Source organism: Canis aureus, chromosome 5 (assembly GCF_053574225.1).
Source record: "Canis aureus isolate CA01 chromosome 5, VMU_Caureus_v.1.0, whole genome shotgun sequence".
NCBI lineage: Eukaryota > Metazoa > Chordata > Mammalia > Carnivora > Canidae > Canis > Canis aureus.
The window spans coordinates 23,418,507-23,439,186 of NC_135615.1; the positions used below are offsets into that span (position 1 = coordinate 23,418,507).

General features: G+C 46.9%; 1 protein-coding gene across 16 annotated transcripts in view; it reads left to right on the plus strand.

The window, feature by feature from the left end:
• The window catches only part of FRMD4A (FERM domain containing 4A), a 741,134-nt gene that overhangs the window by 601,543 nt on the left and 118,911 nt on the right, over positions 1-20,680 (plus strand). For all 16 annotated transcript variants that reach the window (XM_077897154.1, XM_077897147.1, XM_077897150.1 and 13 more), the window contains one exon: positions 11,762-11,846. In XM_077897154.1, the coding sequence (XP_077753280.1) occupies positions 11,762-11,846 (85 nt within the window). The remainder of the gene's footprint in view (positions 1-11,761; positions 11,847-20,680) is intronic.

Consider the following 20,680-nt stretch of genomic DNA (forward strand, 5'->3'; position numbering starts at 1 on the left):
GTGTGAGTGTCCAAGGCCTGCCCTGTGTGCATGAATACACGTTTGTGCTCTTGCACTAGGATATTTGTGTGGAATGAAGATAAGAGCTCTTTTTTTTTTTTTTTTTTTTGCTTTTTTGCGGGGAGGGGCATATATCTCAAACTGAACTAAGTCTCTTACAGTAACACAAAACTCTTGGATTACTATTATTTTCTTGTGTGGCAGTCATTTAGAGCTATATCACAAATACCTGTGTCTTTCCTTTTTCTTAAGATTTTATTTATTTATTTGAGAGATCAAGCGAGCACACAAGTCAGGGGGGATGGACAGAGGAAGAGGGAGAAGCAGACTCCCTGCTGAGCAGGGAGCTTGACTTGGGCTCTTACCCCGGACCCTGGGATCATGACTTGAGCCGAAGGCAGATGCTCAACCGACAGAGCCACCCAGGTGCCCCTGTGTCTTCTTTCCTTTTACCATAAGTGGCACTTGGCCTCTTGAAACTTGCTTATTTTAACTTATTCCAAATAGGAATAGCTGAAATGCAGCAGCAAACCATAGATCAATGCCTTCCCCACTAAGGGAGGATATGGCATAATAAAATACCAGAAACAAAGGGCATTTTCTGTTTACTAATCTATTATAAGAAGTTTTATTTTGTGACTGCAGAGAATATAATTTGCTTCTCACGGTTAAGATTTGTAAATATCTTACAAAGTCAGCTGGACTTTAATTTGCAGAAGGTTTTGGCAAGTTAGAGGGGGTCGTGTTATAGGTTCAGGGACAATGCCCAGATCCGAGCATCCAGATCCAGCAGCTCCCAGAGCACTTGTCCTTGGAGCCACCAGGCAAGTTTCTGTGCAGAACATTCATTGCACACCATTGCAGGGACATTTAGGCTTGAAGGGCTCCATCTTCCATTGGACACCAACCGAGTGTGTATTCCTACCGAATACACACCTTGTTCTTTTAAAATATGTTAAAATTTTACAGTGTGGTGCCTGGGTGGCTCAGTGGTTGAGCTTCTGTTTTTGGCTCATACCACGATCCCAGGGTTCTGAGATTGAGCCTCAGGTCGGGTTCCCTGCTCGGGTGGCGAGTCTGCTTCTCCCTCTTCCTCTCCCTCTGCCCCTTCCCCAAACTCGTGTTTGTGCGTGCACACACTCACACACGCACATGTTCTCTGTCTCTCAAATAAATAAAATTTTTAAAAAATATATATTAACAATTTCAAGAGCAGGACACAAACAATTCACAGGCCAATTCTTCTAAAGAGCATGGTCAGAAATGCAGTTTCAGACGTAGCCATCCTGATACCATGGAAGGCATCCGAGAGCCTAAACAAGAATTAAAGGGTCCATTTACCAGGCAGGAATGTGTATCGCCACCTCCACGGAGGAGCAAATTTAAACTTAGATTTAATGCCCTTTTGATTTGTTTAAGAGCTGCAAACCTTTCAGAGCTAATCTTAGCCATTTCCATTACTGATGGGTGTGATCTTGATGTCACAGTCTCTTTAATGGTGGCTCCATTTTCTCAGATAAATGGAAAAGTAACCACATAATGGAGAGTTAACAATACCACCGGGTGGGGGTGGGGGGCACAGCATCAAGCAAGACTCAGTTGAATTGAAGCGTTTCCTTAACCTGTAATCAAAGGTGGATTTGCCATGCGCTTGCTGTACATCAGGATCTCCCCTCCTTCCTGCTGCTTTTCACTGACGTTGTCAAAAAGAGAAAATACTGGGCTGGTGGTATATTAGCTGGTTTTTGCAAGGGTTGTGAGCTGAGTTACTGGTGGGTTTCAGAGTCTGAGCCTTGGCAGAAAGCTTGGGGCACCGTGAGATTGCCTGGTTGACACATTGGTCACAGGATATGGAGGCCATTCCAGGTCACTCCTGACTTCTGTCTGTGATGCCAGCTACTCAGAGAGCTACAGAGGTAGATCCCATGCTCTCAGTACAGAGAACCAGGAATGAAGGCTTCTGCCAACCGGCCCCCATTTTCCTAGTTGGCCGCAGCAGGCATCTCGCAGGACACTCCCCCGGAAAAACTCTCCCAGGCCCACATTTGGGGACAGACTCCTAGCAGAATACGGCCACAACGCCAAGCTCCTTCTGTAAGCGCATCGCGAAAGCTGCTTTTTCTGCAGAGCCTCGGGTTTCTTTGTCCACTTACTTCTTGGCCACTTCTGAGTGCTTCTAACTCATCAGGTCCGTAGCCGGACTCATCATCTTGACCCCCCACCCAGGCCTTCCGCGGTCCTTGGAATCTGTGACATCGTTATCCACTCAGTCCTATAGACTTTCACCTTGAAGTCTTTCCTCTTTCCCAGATACTTAGATGCATTGATTGTCAGCTGCTGCTTCCACCCTCTGTCCTATCCTCCCACCCCTCATCATCTGTCACTTGAACTATTGCAGCCGTGTCCCATGGGTGGGTGGGTGTCACCTGGCCACCAATCACAGAGGATCCTGGCTCCCAGACCTCACTCTCCTGAGTCCCCACTTCACAACTAGCTGGGCAGTGCAGTTAGCAAAACATCAAGAGTGCTTTCTCCAAGAGAGGAGGCGGATCCTCTCATGTAGGTGAATTGGGCTTTTTTTTTTTTTACCTTGGTACCTGGGAAGAACTCCCAGCTTATAACTGGGTACTTTTCTAGGGGTTCCCAGAGGCTATTTTCTCCAAAGGAATGCTAGGATAAATCATCTTCATAAAAAACTCTGATCATGGGCTATGCCAGAGTCCATCGAGGAGCCCCTGTCCAGCTGGGCGATGTCCCTGTGTGCTGTGCTCCTCCTCAACAAGGGAGCAGCCACTTGAGAAGCCCCAGCCCAGCCATCGGTACCCATGCTTGCCTGCAAGTGGTCTGACTCTCCAGCTACTCGTATTAGCCTTTCTCCTTTTGTTTAAACACCTATAGATGGCATCTCCATAACACCTGCACCATTAGCCTTCGTGGAAAAGGAGAATAAAAGCACCCAGTAAGAGACCGTGGAAAAGACTGGCAGCCTTAAGCCAAGGTTTAGGAATTCATCCAGTGGAAATATTAACCCTGTATCACTGGGGATCTAAATTTGGGCTGCCATCCCAGCATGGCTTATTATTTGTCAATTATATAGTCTCTCGCTGTAATGCATGTTCAAAATGTCTGTGAGAACGAGGGCAAAATTCTTACCTCTATTCAACTGATTATGAAAAATAAGACCCAAATATATTAAATAACATGAATTTGAATTCAGAAAATTCTGCTTTAGCCTCTGAGCATGTCCTCGAAGGGGACACCTGAAGCTGGTATCACACTGCTGGATATCCTCAGAATGGCAGGGGCAGAGGACTAAGTATCCATCTTCACTGACCCATGGTTTTTAGCCTAAAAAGAACTCCCCCCCCCCCTCCTCCTCAGATCACCAGGAGCGATCACAGAGGCTTCAGAGTCTTAATAATCACCTAAAAAGAAGCAAGGTCCGAGGGAAAGGATCTATCCATTTTTAAACACCTGTCCATTATTCAGGATGATTGTAAATCTTCACAGGCCTTAAATAAGGTATTGTTACTCCTGGTTAAGGAGACGGAGATGAGGGACGCTTGGGTGGCTCACTGTTGAGCATCTGCCTTCATTCAGCTCAGGTCGTGATCCCTGGGATCCTGGGATCGAGTCCCACTTCGAGCTCGCAGAAGGGAGCCTGCTTGTGTCTCTGCCTCTCTCTGTGTGTCTCTCATGAATAAATAAATAAAAATTAAAAAAAAAAAAAAAGATCTGGCTCCAGACCTCACGCCCTACCCCCATCCCCAACCACGCTGCTTCTCTCTCCACAAGTGAAAAGCAACTCTGTGATTGCTTATCAGAGACTCTGGCAGGGCCACGGGCCACTGAGTCAGGATCAGTGACTTTGGTCCATCTCGCGGTCCACACTTGGCTTCGGCTACAGAGCAAGGGTGCACCTGTAGAGATGGCCTCAGGTACAGATGCACCCCCATCGGGTGAGAGGGCATGGAGAGCAGCCCTCCCAGGGCTGACATTCCAGATCTAGCACTACCGAACCCCGAGTCGCCTCAGCGGAGAGCACCTTATTGGTGGAGGGACATCCCATAGTCGCAGAGCTTGGAGGCAGGTTGGAACCTCCCTATTGGCAGAGAAAGGGACATGGCTGATGGCAAAGCAGGAGTTTTCAGAAGCCAAGAGATGCATCATTAGCCCCACTTGAGACACTCTTGCCGTTTCCTGACCAGGGTGAACACCAGTGGGAAGGTATCCTGCCCTGCGCTGTGCCCCCTCCTGTAAGGAAGACTCTGCAGTCCCATAGGCACCCCAAGCTTTATCTCTGCAGGGCCTGGAGCCAAAACGCACTCTCGTTCCAGCTGTGAGAGTGAGCTTCCCCCGTGGGACGCTGTGCTGCACACTCGCCGTTGGCAGCAGATTCAGTTACTGATGCACAAATACTCCACCGGCTCTCACCACACCGTGGGCATTGTTTCAGGAGCTAAGGTAGAGCGGTGAGTGGAGCAGGCAAGATGTGCACCTGTGCATCTATTGCCCCAAATTCCGAGACCCTCTCAGCCCGCCTGCCATCACCTCTGCAGGTTCAGCCCAAACCCCATTACGCACGGTTGCAACGGCCCCTCCACCCCTGACTGCCCCTCCCATTGCTGCTGGCCACATGCGGGCATGACGCGCTGGTGCATGTACACACACACACACACACGCATGCTCACTTGCACACATGCACACACATGTAGGTTGGGATCCGTCCAGTCACATATTTCTTTTATTTCTACCCCTGAGCTGCTGAGAGCAGTCGGGGCTGGGGGAGGGGGATCACACAACTGCAGGCTGCTACATGATTGCTTATGACCAATGTCACACACTCAGCGGGTGTCTAGCCAGTTCTGCTGGGTGTGTGGCTCAGGGTCCACCGCACTGCCCACTGTGGCTGTTCCTCCTGCCGTAAACGCCAAACCAGAAGCTCACACCTTTGCTCCGAGGAGGTGACATTGCTCATGATTTTGCAGAGAAAAGGAAAGCTGGCCCAAGGGAACTTCAGCTTCCTACTCCCTTCCTCAGTCGAACCCACCCATCTTTGTGGCCTCCTAAGCCCCTCAATGTGCCCGTGCACACGCACTCATGCATGCACATGTCCGAGGCCAGCAGGTCCACCTGTGCCCCAGTTCCAGCCCGTTCCAAGAGCTGCCTGCCTGCAGTCTGCCGTCTCTCTTTCTCCGTCTTACACTGCTGCTTCTCCACGGATGTCTCCCCTCCACGACCATGACTCTCCTACCCTGACTGAAGAAAATACCCTCTCTGACCCGCATCCTCCTTTAGCTGCTGCCCCCAAGCTTCCACCCCTGCCCACAGCAAAGGTCTGGAAGGATAAGTCTGTCCTTGTCTCCCTTCTCCACATCCCACCAGCTCCTCAGCTTGTGGCTGTCCCATCACCACCGTGGTCACTGGTGGTCTCTGTAGGCCCCAGATTCCATGGGTGCTTCTCTGCCATCCTCTGCCTGAATCAATGGCATCTTCATCTCACTGGCCCCCAAACTTACCCTTCATCCCATGGCATCTCCTTATCTCGGTGATTGGCACCACCACACACCCAGCCAGAAACTAGGGAGTCAACCTTGACTCTTGCTCTCTCCCCACTGCCTGTTTGCCCTCCTTCGTTCGCTAATTCCTGTTCCTTTTGTGTCTTAAATCGGTCTTATATGCACCACTGACTCCCCACAAACACCCCCTTGGCTGTAATTAGGACCTTCCTAAACCTCTCCTGGTCATGCCTCCTTGCAGTCTCCTCTCGGTTACCACTGAGTATCTTTCCAGAAGTCTCATCTGATACCCTACTCAGAATTTTCCTGGCTTCCTGTCATCCTGCTGTGGTTTTCCTTAGCATGTCCTGTATGATCTGACTTCTGTGTACCTGCCAGCCTCACCTCCTGCTGCTCCATCACCCCTCACACCCCGACCTTACATGCAGCCCAGGCATCAGTGCAGGAGCAAGATCACATCCATTTGCAGATCGCTGTTTAGGACTGTGAGGCCAGCGCCCCCAATAGAACAATGCCCCTCTGGTGGTAAGCTTAAGTAATACATCAAGAAAAATTATAAGAAAAATATCCCTGCACACGCAAGGACGTCTCTTTATTTCGGTAGGAGCATGTTTGTGCTCAGAATGGTTCCCTCCACGCCTGGGCTGTTCCTTCAGTTGTGCCTTCTTCAGCCACGTGTCCCTGCAACTCTGACCATCTACGCTGCTTGTAGGAGAAAAAATAGAGATTAGATTTGTCTCCTCAAATGGAGTTTCACCAACAATAAACTGAGGCGAGCACCAGGAAAATTAAAACAACAAAAGGAGAGGTGATCCCAGGAAGCTTTAATCTGGGAGAGGGGATTTTACAGCCAAGTTTATGGCCTGACAATCGGTGCCTCTCCTGGTTGGCCGAAGACTAGCCGTTGCTCTATGCGGTCACCATAGTAACACTGAAGGCAGGGATCCAAAATGAGGTGCCTGCTAACCAGAACTTGCTAGATCTCAACTGGGTGCCCCAGTTAAGATTTTAGAGCTGCTGAAATTCTAAAGATCAGAGATGTTTGGCCCCAGAAACTCACAGCGGTACCAGATAGCCTTTTCATTACCATCGCTTCTTTTTGCTACTGAAAGTCAGCATTCCAAATGCGACACTTGTGTTCATTATAGAATGAAATCAGTGGTCCATTTAATTAACACTTGCTGTAAATATTCGGTGATTCCCAAGTGCCAAGGGGTGGATGTGAGAGGAAAGAGGAGGAGCGGGTGGTTGAGAAAAGGAAACCTGACTGGTGTCCTGTGGCTGGACACTTCAAGCTGCTGCAGCCGGAGGTGTCCACGGGTTAAAGGGGGTGAGACGGCCTTCAGGCTTCAGAGCCTCTTGATTATCTTTGTGCTCACACACGTATTTATTCCTTCTTCAGACCGTCTGATAAAATACCTCAGGTCCACATCATCTGGGCCAGGTTGGGTGTGACATTGCTTATGGTATTCAAGAAACAGATTTAGACTTAGCCAGATTTGCCATTGTCCTAGAACATAGGTTGGCCCTTTGACTCAAAAAAAAAAAAAAAAAAGGCCATCAGATCCAGTCCTGCTAAATGTGCCGAAGAACCCGTTTTAAAGTTTAAGTTTTATTCTTACTCAGGTATGGGTACTCCCAACAAACATAAGGGGATGGTGGCCATTGAAAAGACTAGTTTGCTATTCACAGTTCCCGAAAGGAGAAGAGAGGGCTCGCCACACCAGGCAAGGCCAGAAGGGACTCACCAGGGTTGGTCAGGAGGCAGAGGGAGGGGAGGGAATTGCGGGGAAGAGCTTTTGTTTTGTGGTTTCTACAGGAAGGAACGGGTGAGGCAGAGTAATCAGGTTTAGGATTGACTACTTTGAATAATTTCAGCAGGCTATGGGGCATAGAGGCTGTCCAGAGTTGTCTGGCCCTGGCTCTGGGGTGATTAGGGCAGGAGGGTAATGACCTGGAGTGTGAGAGCCCCACAAAGGAGCAGGAAGGGTGTGTGAGCTCTCTAGATCGGCCTGTCTGCACATGAAGGGCAAGCTCACACCTCTAAGGAACTGGTCAACCCTGGGAGGGGCCGTCCCTCCAGAGCCACCAAGGCCCCAGATGTCAAAGCACCAGAAACCCCTGGTTAATCTGGAGCCACACTTGGAATTGTCTGTGCAGACCCTGTGAATCAACAAGAAAGCATTCAGTTCCTTAGGTTTACCCAGAGACCCGGAATTTCTTTGTGAACCAGGTCTTTGAGGAAGCACTGCTCCCCACCCCTCAATAACCCGTGCACTGGGAATTAAGGAAAAGCAACATCGCCACCTGCTGATAAAAACGAGGAGCTCTCATGAAAATCAAAAAGAACACAACTGGTTAAAAAAAAAAAAAAATCCTGACTTTATACCCAAACCATCAATGTTTCCCACTTTCCCAGAAGTTTCTTCTCCCTGGGGCTCCCGCACTTTGCGCTCTGGGCCTCAGTGTGTGGATCAAGATGTCGAAGGTCTGTTTTCCTCCAGGCATTTTGACTCTCAAGTCTCCTGATGCTGATGGAAAGTTCTGGATGAGTTAAATATCCAGGGTTACAGAATGATAACATGACCATCCTGGAGCTCACACAGATTTTTTGTTATTGTTGTTTTTTTAAGATTTTATTTATTTATGAGAGACACACAGAAAGAGGCAGAGACACAGGCAGAGGGAGAAGCAGGCTCCCTGCAAGAGCCTAATGTGGGACTTGATCCCAGGACCTGGGGATCATGACCTGAGCCAAAGGCAGACACTCAGCCACTGAGGCACCCGGACATCTCTGCTCACATGGTTTTCCAGGCTGTTTCTCGGTGATAAAGGTTCATAGGAAGCTGCTTCCTAGTTTCTGTCAAGAGGAGGTGATTTATTTTCTTCTCTACCCTCCTGCCTCTGGTCCAGCTTGTAACTGGGGCGGGGGTGGGGGGGGGGTGGGCAGGGGACACGAATGCTGTCGCAGAGGACAGAACTTGCCCTGTCCTTTCCAGTTTCCATTACTAGAGAGAAGGGGGAGTGCTGTTTCCTTTTTATACTATTGAGGAGAAATGCATGGCAGGGGTGGCAGGTGTCTTCACTCCTTCATCCTCAGGAATTGAAACAAATGCCATAAAGACACAAGGCATCGCTTTGAGAATGATGGAACAGCAGACCCAACAGATTTAGACTCTGAATGATTATTGCAGAATTAAGGTCACTCGCTTAGTCACACAGAAACCTCTGCTGTAGTTCTGGCTTTAAGATTCGTGATGATAAAAAAAAAAAAAAGATTCGTGGTGATCAGCTTGTTTGTGCAACCTGTCATGTTGACAGTGAGCAAGGGGCAGGGGGGCAGGACACACACACACACACACACACACACACACACACGCTGGGCATTTCAGGGCATGGGGGACACAGTAGGGGTCACTTAGCTCCTCCCTCTCCTGCAGTGCCTTCCCTGCCCACCTCACTGGCCTATCCTGAGAGCTCCACTCAGCGGCAAGTGAGGACGAGTGAAGCTGAGAACCAGAGCCTTTTGCTCCCAGACCCTTAAACTATGCCCACGTGTGTGCCAGGCGCTGTGTTAGTCCTGGAGAGACAGAAAAAATGAATGGGATTTGGCCTCACCCTCCAGGGGGCATTAATCACCTAGGAAGAAGATGCCCCAGGGAACAGAAAAGTACGGGACACAGAGGAAGAGCCTAGAGAGAGGAGCTCTTCCCTGGGCCATCAGCAGAGATCAGGACACATGGTGTTTCTGGGTGAGGGCAAGGGAGCAAGAGTGGTTTGAGGTGTGGAGGATGGTGGTTTCTGGGACGAGGGCAAGAGCTTGAGCAAAGGTACGAAGCAAGACGACTCAATAATGAGGCTGCACCTGCAAGTTGGCCTCCCTCCCTCCTCGCTCGCTCACTCTCCCCCCTTCCTTTTTTTTTTTTTTAAGATTTTATTTATTTATTTATGAGAGACACAGAGAGAGAGGCAGAGACGCAGGCAGAGGGAGAAGCAGGCTCCATGCCAGGAGCCCGACGTGGGACTCGATCCTGGGTCTCCAGGATCAGGCCCTGGGCTGAAGGCGGAGCTAAACCGCTGGGTCACCCAGGCTGCCCCCCCCTTCCTTCCTCCCTCCCTTCCTTCCTTCTTCCTTCTGATTCTGCTATCCTGACTATCCCCAAAATTCCTTCACAACAAATGTGGATTTTTTTAAAATTAAGTCACATGTAACTTATTTTGCTTTAAGACCTAGGCTTTGCAAGACACCTGGGTGACTCAGTGGTCGAGCATCTGCCTGTGGCTCAGGTTGTGATCCTGGGGTTCTGGGATCGAGTCCCACATCAGGCTCCCCGTAGGGTGTCTGCTTCTCCCTCTGCCTCTCTGTGTCTCTCATGAATAAATAAGTAAAATATTAAAAAAAAAAAAAAAGACCTAGAGTTTGCTACTGCATTTCAAGTCTCCACTAGTAAAGAAGTGGAAGTTGTGCCACTTTGCAGATCCTTCGGCAACTACTGCAGACTCTTTATGGAGGCCTCCATGACCTGAAATACCTACTCTGAAAGCAGGACGTAGGTGCTCTTTTTTTTTTTTTTTTTTTCCTTGCTGGGAGAATGTGAGTGGCAGAGGTCCACCAAGGATCCTTACTCATCCGCAAGCTTTGCAAGAGTGAAGGCCATACTGTAATTTCCAAACATTTTGTAGACTCTCATGTGGTGGTAATTGTATTAATATCTGTTGATTGAAAATATCTGCTAGTATCTGAAGTCACTCTGGATTCACTCACAAATTTAAATGAGTCTCTATGATATTAATCACGGCAGCGTCTGCACACACTGGAAAAATGACAAGATATTAATAGTCTGCAGACAAGAGGTTACAAACTGGTAGGCCGTGGGCTCATCCGTGCCTATGGGTATGTTTTGCTAGCCTGGTGCAATGTTGGCTTGTTGTTTTTGCTATTGTTATTGTTGTTCTTATCTGAATGAGTTTCCAGTGCTGGACAGCAGTAGACTTCTTAGGTGGAGAAACACTGACTGGGTCCCACAGTCTTTTGCAGTCTGGAAACCAGAAGCCCAGCGAGATGAAGCGATTTGCCCTAAATCATATAGAGCTGGGACCAGATCACTGGTCTAGTGACTTCCTCCCCAGGATTCTTTCCATCATATTGTAATGCTGTTCTAGAAGAACATAGCACTTGTCTTCCCATTGTACCTGCTGCCGCCCCCTCAAGGTATCCCCAGTTTCCAGGAGGCAGGTATCCAGTGGCCCCACAGGAGGTACCACACCCTCTCAGGGCCTGTTTCCTGGCAAGGCTCTGCATTCCACCACCCTCTCCCTGAACGCAGCTGGTCCCTAGACAAGCACAAGTGCCTAATCTAATTACATAATTTAATAAACTCCAAAGTCAATGTGTAAAGGTGCATTAAATGTAAACGTAAATAATTTCAGCGTGTTTTATCATGAAAAAAAATCTATAAGCTCCATCTGGATAAAAATCCAATTCTCATTTGGCTTAATGTGCATTAATATCACAGCATTAAGAGCACTTGCCACAGCTCTCTGGATACACAGAAATCAAATCTCACCTCACCACCTTTGGGAAGATATGTCATAACCATTTCAAAGAGAATTAGGGCCCCCGTTCTTCAGTTGAGCAGAAGAAATTATCTTTAAGATATAAAATCTTCAATTCAGGTCATGGGTGCCTGGATTAAGTTGGTTAAGCGACCTGCCTTTGGCTCAGGTCCTGATCCTGGGATAGAGCCCAGCTTCAGGCTCCCTGCTCAGTGGGGAATCTGCTTCTCCCTCTCTCTGTCCTTCCCTCTGCTTATGCTCTTCTCTCTCTCTCTATCAAATAAATAAAATCTTTTTTAAAAATCCAGCTAATTCAACAATGATTAGTACCAAAATAAAGTAAGATATGAAAAACAAGTAGTATTATAAAAAATTGGAAAGCAGGTCAGGAAAAAGAAAAGTAGATGGTCGAGTTTAACCCCCTCTTGGAAGCTGGTGGGAGTCCCAGCTCTTTGGCTCTGGTCAAGGTTGTCAGGCGTGGCAGTCCGAATGGCCTAGAAAAGGGCTTGAAAAACTGTTTTCTTTCAAAAAGGAACCATATAAAAAGCAGCTGATCACACATTTTTTCTTTTTCATTTAGGATGAGGAGTTCTGGTCCTTATGTCAAATCCTGTAGCTCAGAAAACAGCTCATTTTTGGCAAGATCAGTTGCTGCTTTTGTGGCTCATTTGCAGTTTTTCTTTCAGGTTCTATATAGAAAGCATCTCATACCTAAAAGACAACGCTACCATCGAGCTCTTCTTTCTGAATGCTAAGTCCTGTATCTACAAGGTAAGAATTCTTTCTTCCCATTCAGTTTTCCACTGAGATCTGAAAGTATCATTTAAAGTCGAAAATCCCAAGTTGTTGCCCCAATGTGATTTTATTGATTAGTAGATGTAATTTATAAATGGATTGCTTTAAATAAATGAGAGAGCATCCTGAAAGTAATACTATCCACTTAACAATGGGACCCCTCCTGATCCCATCACTGACTTTTGGCTCCTTGGAGGTAGGCATTTACCTGACTATAGGGGTCCCCTTCTCCTGGCAACTGAAACAAAAAAGAAACCTGGACCAGGAGAGCAGATGCACTGGTCCATGCAGATAGGTCTCCTAAGGATGAGTTGACTCTTTATTCATTTATTTATTTGTTTCTTTATTTATTTATAGAAGTCTGTTTGGTTTATTCCCAGGTAAATGTTAGAAATGCATTGTCAGATGTGGCAAAACAAAAACACATGCAAAAAAAACCCCACCTTAATTAGAATTGTATTGAATGTTGGAGAGAAATTTGGGAAGGGAGAATATATAACTTTAAAATATTAACTCTTCCCATTCATAAATATGAACTGTTTCTCCATTTATTAAATTGTTTTTATGTCCCTCAGTCAGGTTCTATAGTTTGTATAGTTCTTTTTAAAATTTATTTATTTTAATTTTTAACTTAAATTCAATTTCATTAACATAGAGTGTATTATTAGTTTCAGGGGTGGAATTTAGTGAAAACAGAGGGAGGCAAATCATAAGAGACTCTTAACCATAAGGAACAAATCGAGGGTTGCTGGAGGGGGAGGTGGGTTGGGGGATGAGGTAACTGGGTGATGGGCATTAAGGAGAGCACGTCATGGTATGAGCACTGGGTGTGGATGCAAAGGATGACTTCTTTTTTTTTTTTGGATGAGTGGTCTTCTTATAATCAAAAGCATGCGTATCTGACCATGTTAGATATTGAGAGCGGTATCTCTCAAAGGGATGCTATTGGCATGTTAGGTGGGGCAAAATTCTTTAATTGTGCTAAAATACACTTAAAATGTATCATTATAATTACTGGTAAGTATACAGTTCAGTGATACTCAGTGCATTCACAGTGATTGTTCAACAACCATCACCTCCACCCATCCCCAGACCTCTTTTCATCTTGCAAAACTGAAACTCTGTACCCCACTAAACACTCACTCCCCATACTACCCACCCACCCGCCTGCCCCTGGCCACCACCACCTTACTTTATGTCTCTATGAATTGGACTACTCTAGGGACTTCATCTAAGTGGATCCTATAGTGTTCATCCTTTTGCGACTGGCATAGTTCACTTAGCATTATGACCTCAGGGTTCATCCACATTATAGCAGGGGTCAGAATTCCCTTCCTTTTTAAGGCGGGATAATAATCCATTATGCATTTATTTATTTGTTTGTTTGTTTGTTTGTTTGTTTATAGAAGTCTGTTTGGTTTATTCCCAGGTAAATGTTAGAAATGCATTGTCAGATGTGGCAAAACAAAAACACATGCAAAACAAACAAACAAAAAACCCCCACCTTAATTGGAATTGTATTGAATGATGGAGAGATGGTCTACATAGAGAGACCACATTTTGTAGATCCATTCATCTATCAATGAATACTTGAGTTTCTTATACCTTTTGGCTATTATGAATGATGCTCCTATGAACATGGGTCTGTAAATATCTCTTCAAGTCCATGCTTTCAGTTTTCCCAGGTGTATACCCAAAAGCACAATTGCTGGATCATATGGTAATCGTATGCTTAATTTTTAGAAGAGCTGCCATTCTGTTTTCCACAGTGACTGCACCATATAATATGCCCACCAACAGTGCATAAAGGTTCCAATTTCTCAACATCTCTCCGACACTTGATATTTTGTAGGGTTTTCTTTTTATAACAGCCATCCTACTAAGTGTTAGGCAGTGTCTCACTGTGATTTTGATTTGCATTTCCCTAATGATTAGTGATGCCAAGCATCTTTTCATATGCTTATTGGCCATTTGTACATCTTCTTTAGAGAAATGTCTGTTCAGGGACAATTCTTAATTGAGTGGGGCAGTCCCTTGTACTACTTCTCATTTCCCCATATTCTAGTAGTGTTTCCTTTCTTTGACTAACCCAAAAATGCTCACACACATTTCCAGTACACACACACCCCTTCCCTGAGGAGAGCAGATGGCAAACACCACCAGGGCTGAGGTCATCTGCTGGGAAAATTTTTTTTTTCAAAAAATTTATTTATTTACTCATGAGAGACACACACACACAGAAGCAGAGACACAAGCAGAGGGAGAAGCAGGCTCCATGCAGGGAGCCGGACGTGGGACTCAGTCCCGGGACTCCAGGATCACGCCCTGAGCCAAAGGCAGGCACTAAACCACTGAGCCACCCAGGGATCCCCTGGGAAAATGTATTTGAAGTAGACACCCATGCTGCAACCCCTTGTGTGCCGTGAATGCAGCCCTCAGGGCACCACCTCAGGTTGGCTAACTGACTGCAGAAAAGGACAGCATATTCCCACTGTGGTGTGCTCGGTGCTGAGTGCTGGGTGCTGAGTGCTTTCTGTACGTTGTATGGCTCAGCCTTCCCAACACTTGAGGTGCATACTACTTTTTGTCCCTGGTTTCCCTGTGAAGGAAGATAAGGCACAGGGAAGTTAGATTCACCCAAGGTCACACATCTTCTGAATGGCAGCCCCTGTGGGAGCCAAAGCTGGCAACCTGACTCTAGGTCACGGAGCTCAACCACCAGCTGGCTCTGAGCCCCAGAGGGCAGGCTCTCCCTGGAGTGGAGAAGGCCCCCACAGCCACAGAGGACTTCAGAGCTGAGTGCCCCCGTGGTAAAAGTGCTCAGAGGCCAAGGAAGAAGTCTGAGGAGGTCCCACTGCCTATATTTTCATGTTTAACTAAACCCTCTTCAGTGGGGGGCATTGCAAGAAGCCCACCAAACGTCAAACCACACGCAAGAGTTGGATTGGGACATCAGCCATCAGTTTTTCTTCTGGAAAAGAGGTACTTCAGCACATTCTGTGCACAGAATAGTCCCTCCACACGCAGATGTCCGCAGTGATGGAGGGCCTCATAAGGATCAAGTTCAATTCTGTGAGAGGACCTCACTTGGTGACAGTTGCTGAGCTAGGACTTAAACTGGGCTCAAACCCAGACCACTCAGACTGCGGTATTTTGGGTTTTTGCTGAATGGAAGAAAAAGACCCTAAAGGCAGTTCCAGGAACTTGCAAATTCCTTCCTGTCTATAAGCGTGTTTTCTCATTACAGCGTGGAAATAATACAGCCTTACAGAGCTCGCAGATTGCAGGAGTCTCAGGGGTTTTAATGCGTGTGAAGGCACTTTGAGAAAGTTGAGAAATAAAACGGGAAGTTGTCCACCAGGTGGCACGCTGGGGCAACAAATGTCTGGAAACTCCAGCCGCAGGACTGGGAATCAGCTCAATCCACAAGTGAAAAAGCGACCCCAAATCGTGCTTGTACAGACACCTGGGTAAAAGGAGAGAAACAGTGTCTCACTCAGGGTTGTTCAGTCCAGTCCAGGCACAAGTGCTCAGCTGGAGCTTATGGCTGCAGTGCTTCTGAACACAGAAGAGTCTCGGAGTCACAGAAAATAAAAAAGAAGAAATCCCCAGAATCAAATATTATAGGTCTGGGTGGAGGTGGTGATGCGTGCAGAGCCAGCCGCGTTTAGGAGCAGGGCACCCACAGCATCAGCCTGCCTGCTGACCTGGCCGCCGTCCTTGATCCAGAACCGTCTCTTCTCGGGATCCCTACTAGAGCTGGCTTCCCTGAAGTTTACACAGGATACCAACCAGGGTCACAAGACCACCTGTCTCCCTCCTAGCATCCAAAATAATATTTTCATCTGCCTAAATTGGCACCTCAAGCTTCTTTAAAACTTTCACATATATTATCTTATTTGAGCCTAATGAGGAGGTTGAGCCAGAATCATTAGTTCACCGAGAAAAACACTGATGTCAGAGAGGTTAAGTGACTTCCTCAAGGACCCAGGACTGAAAGTGGTTGAACAGACCATGTGGCCCAGTTTGCACAGTTGTAAATATGCAGACGCGGTGGGAGGCCCAGTAGCAGAGTTGATTGGGAGTTTCAGGTTGGAGCTCCTGTCCTAGCTCTGCTGCTTGATAAATGCAGTGAATGTGGACACCTCCTGTGATGTCGCCAAGCTTCATTTTCCTCTTTGGTTAAACAAGGACATTAAAGGACCCAACCAGGGTGCCTGGGGGTGCACTGGGTTAAGCATCCAACTCTTGGTTTTGGCGCAGGTCACCATTTCAGGTTCGGGGGATGGAGCCCTGAGTCCACTTGAGATTCTCTCCCATCTCGCTGGTGCACGCTCTCTCTCTCTCTCTCTCTAAAATGTACAAATAAATCTTTAAAAGACCCAACCTGCAACCTTCTTGGGAAGATGAAGCATGAGTGTGGTTGGTTAGCACCTGTGCTGGACGCTTTAGGAGCGCCTATAGTGCAAGCACTGCTCACTGGGATCCAGACCCGAGTCGTTCATCTTGGCTGAGAGTTTCCGTGTGCTGCCCCTGCCAGCACTTCGGGGGCCTGGAGAGCCCAGAGGCCCATGCCAGACACACCGCCTGGACCTGATGCTGATAGATGGGGACTTGGGTTTACCCAGTGCAGGATTCATATCAGCTCCCTCCCTGTTTCCCTGGGAGCCATCCATGCGGTATACCAGAATCTGAATTGTTCAGATAAATGAGCTGTTTGCTCATGCTTCCTCCAGGCACTGTTCTATTTACTTTTTAAAGCATTAACTTTTTTTTTTTTTTGAGAGAGAGAGAGAGAGTGTACATAGGTGGGTGAGGGGAGGAGTTGGAGGGCAGAGAGAGGGAGAGAAAGAATCCCAAGCAGGCTCCACACTCAGCACAGAGCCCAACATGGGGCTTGATCTCACGACCCTGAGATCATCACCTGAGCTGAAAGAGTTGGTCACTTAACCTACTGAGCGCAGGCACCCCTAAATTAATTAACACTTTTATCAAAGTAATACATGATACAGTTTAAAGTCAGATGGTTCTAAGAGACTTAATATGAAAAACCCACCCCCAAGTCCCACCACCTTCAACAATTTTAGCAGGGTTTTTTTTTTTTTTTTCTGTTTTTTGCCTATTTCCAAATACGTTGGCACCAGGCATTATTCCTTGATACGTCCATTTTAGATTTATTGAATTTCAGCTGAGTTGGGCAGAGATTAAGGTCTCCACACTTTCCCATTTCCTGAAATGGCAGTAAGCCCAATTCTGGTTAAAAGCCACAGCCACCAGCATTGCATTATTATGAAGAATCCAAGCAGCATCCTCTGGTTTTGCTTCCCTTTTTAGACAACCATTCGTTTTACCTAAAAGTAATGATCGCCTTGCTGTTACCTGTTTGTTTTCTATGTGCCCATCATTTTTTCCCCAAGAGCTTCTACACATTCCCAGATGCAAGCCCATATTCATTTCCATATGCATCAGGTAATTCACCCATTCCTCTCTTCAGCTTGGTCTTTGTGGTTTGTCCTGGGATCTCCCCATAGCCACCTTCCACCCTCTCACTCCAGCCTGGACCTGGCCTTATCCACAGTCCTCAGCACGGGCCCCCTTTCCCCATCCTGGCCGTCCTTCCCCAGGCCTGGAGTAGGTCCTCTGTTTCCTGGGTCCCAAGTCTTCCTGTGTTTTACTTTATGCCATTGTTTCACTGGAGAACATCCTCCAATAAATCCAGGGAAAGGGCATATGGGAAGGACAGTGTTTGGGTCCTTGCCTATCTGAAAAAGTCATCCTTCTACCTCTATATCTGATCGATAGTTTGAATGATATGGAAATACAGAATGAAGACATCTCTCAAAATATCCAAGGTGTTGCTTCACAGTTTGCTCTGGAGAAGTTTGCAGCACTGTGTATTATATGTGGACCCTCTTCCCCTCTTCCACCACCACCAGTGGGATCTTTTAGGATTTCCTCTTTATTCCTCTTCCTCTGAAATTTGGGGGAGGTATGCCTTGACAAGGGTCTCTGTAAATCCATAAAACTGTGTATTTGATGGGCACCTTCAGTCTGGAGATTGGTATTCTAGTTATGGGAGATTTTTCTGTGTTATTTCTTAAGTGGTGTCTCCTCTGTTTTCTCTGCGCTCTCCTTGTGGAACTCCTGTTAATTAGATGCTGGGTACAGCCTCTGGCTTTGATACCTTGTATCCTGTTTTCCATCTCTGTCTTTTTATTCTATTTTCTGGAAGATTTCATCAATATTATGTTTAATCTCTATTGGCTTTTGAACCTTTTTCTATCATGTTTTTAATTTCTGAGACGTCATATTATCTGATCTTTCTTTCCACATATCCATTGTCTTGTCTATTATCTTGTTATTGCCTTTAAATTTAACATTCTCTTATCGTTTTCAATATCAGTTATGCATGTTCTGTGTCCTTTCTGTTTCTTTCCAGTTCTCCCCCCACCCCCACCCCCATGTATTTCCTATTTATTTTGGTCTTTGTCTTTCATAGAAGAGATTTCCCTCAATTGTCTGTTGATCTTGGTCTAACCACAAGTAAGAGTAAGGCACCCAAGTGGGGGTGGTCCCCTGGGGGTTGTCCCTGTGGAGCCATCCAGTGGCAAGCTGGTTCTTTCAGTAGGAAGCTTGGATGGCAGTGTTTAGGTGTCCTTCCTCGTGACTCCTCATTGTCTCCAGAGGAGAATCTTCCCACTTCCTGACTCGGTGCTCATCCTCTGCTTTCTGTCTGGTCCTCCACTTCCCATCTGGGCCTGTCCACTTCCAGGGTTAGGGAGGGAACCCCCCCCCCAACCACTTGGGGTATAAACTCCCTTTCTAATCCTGGTGCTTTTGATGGGCCTCATTCCAGCTTCCTGTTCATCTTCTCCAGAGAACAAACCTCTGATCTTTTCAACAGCACAAAAGTGAGGAAAGATGTTTCATGTTGTTTTGGTCTGTTTGTCATCTTCCCCAGAAGCATCTTCCCCTAGGAGCACCACCTTCCTGCCCCCCCCCCCACACTCTTTCTTCACAAGGAGGCAAAACCCATGATCCAATGGGTTTCTCTCTTATATCCCCTTGCTTTATACTTTTTCCCTGTTTTGCACAAAAGGAGCAGGAAAATACAGTCCAGGTTGCTGAGGATTAGAATACGGTTGTGAGAGAACAGGGTTCTGTCGTGAACTTTGAGTGAAACAGGAGGACGTACAGAATGGGGGGCCCTGACACCCCACATAGCCACATCCTCAACAGCATTTCTGAGGTGTTTTGACTCACTGAGGTTATCAGTAAGTGAAGGAAAGAAAATATATGACCAGGGGATGGATATAACTCAGAAATGTGTGTCTTGTTCTGTATAAAGCTCTCATGGGAAGTCCACCCTTGATGTTGTGTGTTCCCTGGAAAATCACACAAGAAAGCAGAGCTCTCCTGCCAAGCCTTCTCTCTTTGGATGTGGCTTCCCATGCCAACTGAAGAAGCCCATATGGGGGCACCTGGGTGGCTCAGTGGTTGAACATGCCTTTGGCTCAGGTTATAATCCCAGGGTCCTGGGATCAAGTCCAGCATCAGGCTCCCTGGAAGGAGCCTGCTTCTCCCTCTGCCTATGTCTCTGCCTCTCTCTGTGTCTCTCATGAATAAAATCTAAAAAGAAGAAGAAGAAGAAGCAGCAGCAGCAGCAGCAGCAGCAACCCATATGCCAGCCCTGCCAGAGGCAGTGGGCTTATCATACCCAATGGGAGCTGTTGGGTGGGTGTGGATTCTGATCCCAGCTCTTGCCCTGCCTTCAGGCTCTGGGACTGAATCCTATCTTCTCTACCCTGATAAAGGGAATTGCTGTGAAAAAAACTAGTGACTGCAGTGATTTTTGAAAGTTTTGCAAACCACAGGTGCTAGGGCATAAAATGTGAATATCTTTTTAATTTTTTTTAAAGATTTTATTTATTTATTCATGAGAGACACAGAGAGAGAGAGAGCAAGGCAGAGACACAGGCAGAGGGAGAAGCAGGCTCCATGCAGGGAGCCCGACGTGGAACTCGATCCCGGATCTCCAGGATCACACCCGGGCTGCAGGTGGCGCTAAACTGCTAAGGCACCAGGGTCTGCCCAGGAAATTGTTTTTAATTGCTTGCTTTCCAATCCCAGGGACCAAAGGTTTGCATATTTCCTATGAAATTACCAAGCCTGGTGCCTACATGTACCCAGTGAGAGCAGATCATGTCAGAAAAGAAAAAGCTTAAAATTCCTGCTTTATGTGGGCTGGGGGGTCTTGCCTCACCTTCCTTTCTGAGATGTCCACATTGATCTGGGAGCTTCAGATATTATTGAAATGTAAATAAGCATCCTTGGGCCACATTTGCTGTGTAGGGCTAAACACCATCAGTTCTTACTGAAATTGAAGTCCATGGTCTTTGTCCAAGAGCTTCAAAGAGCTTTGTTAATGAGCAGATCATATCGTCTGTCTGAAGATGAGAGAAACAAAGCCTGCAACCAGGCCCCACAGGACAAAGGAACCAAAATAAATATTAATCTCAGACTTACAGAATCCTAGTCTTTATCTCTTAGTTTGATTATTACAGGGCTAGCATGTGTGCTCATATGACAGGGGGTGGAACAAAACACGGACAGAGAGGGACTTTTGTTTTCAGTTCTAGAAAGAAATTCACTTGGGCTCATCATCTTAGTGGTGCCCCGGACCTCTAAAAGAGAGACTCCCCAGGGTCATGATACAGGCTGTAAACAAGAGGCAGCAGGAGGAATTGCTGTGCCACAGAGGGAGCATGATGGCCCAGCAGGAGTGGCACGTACCCCAGTGGATCATCAGC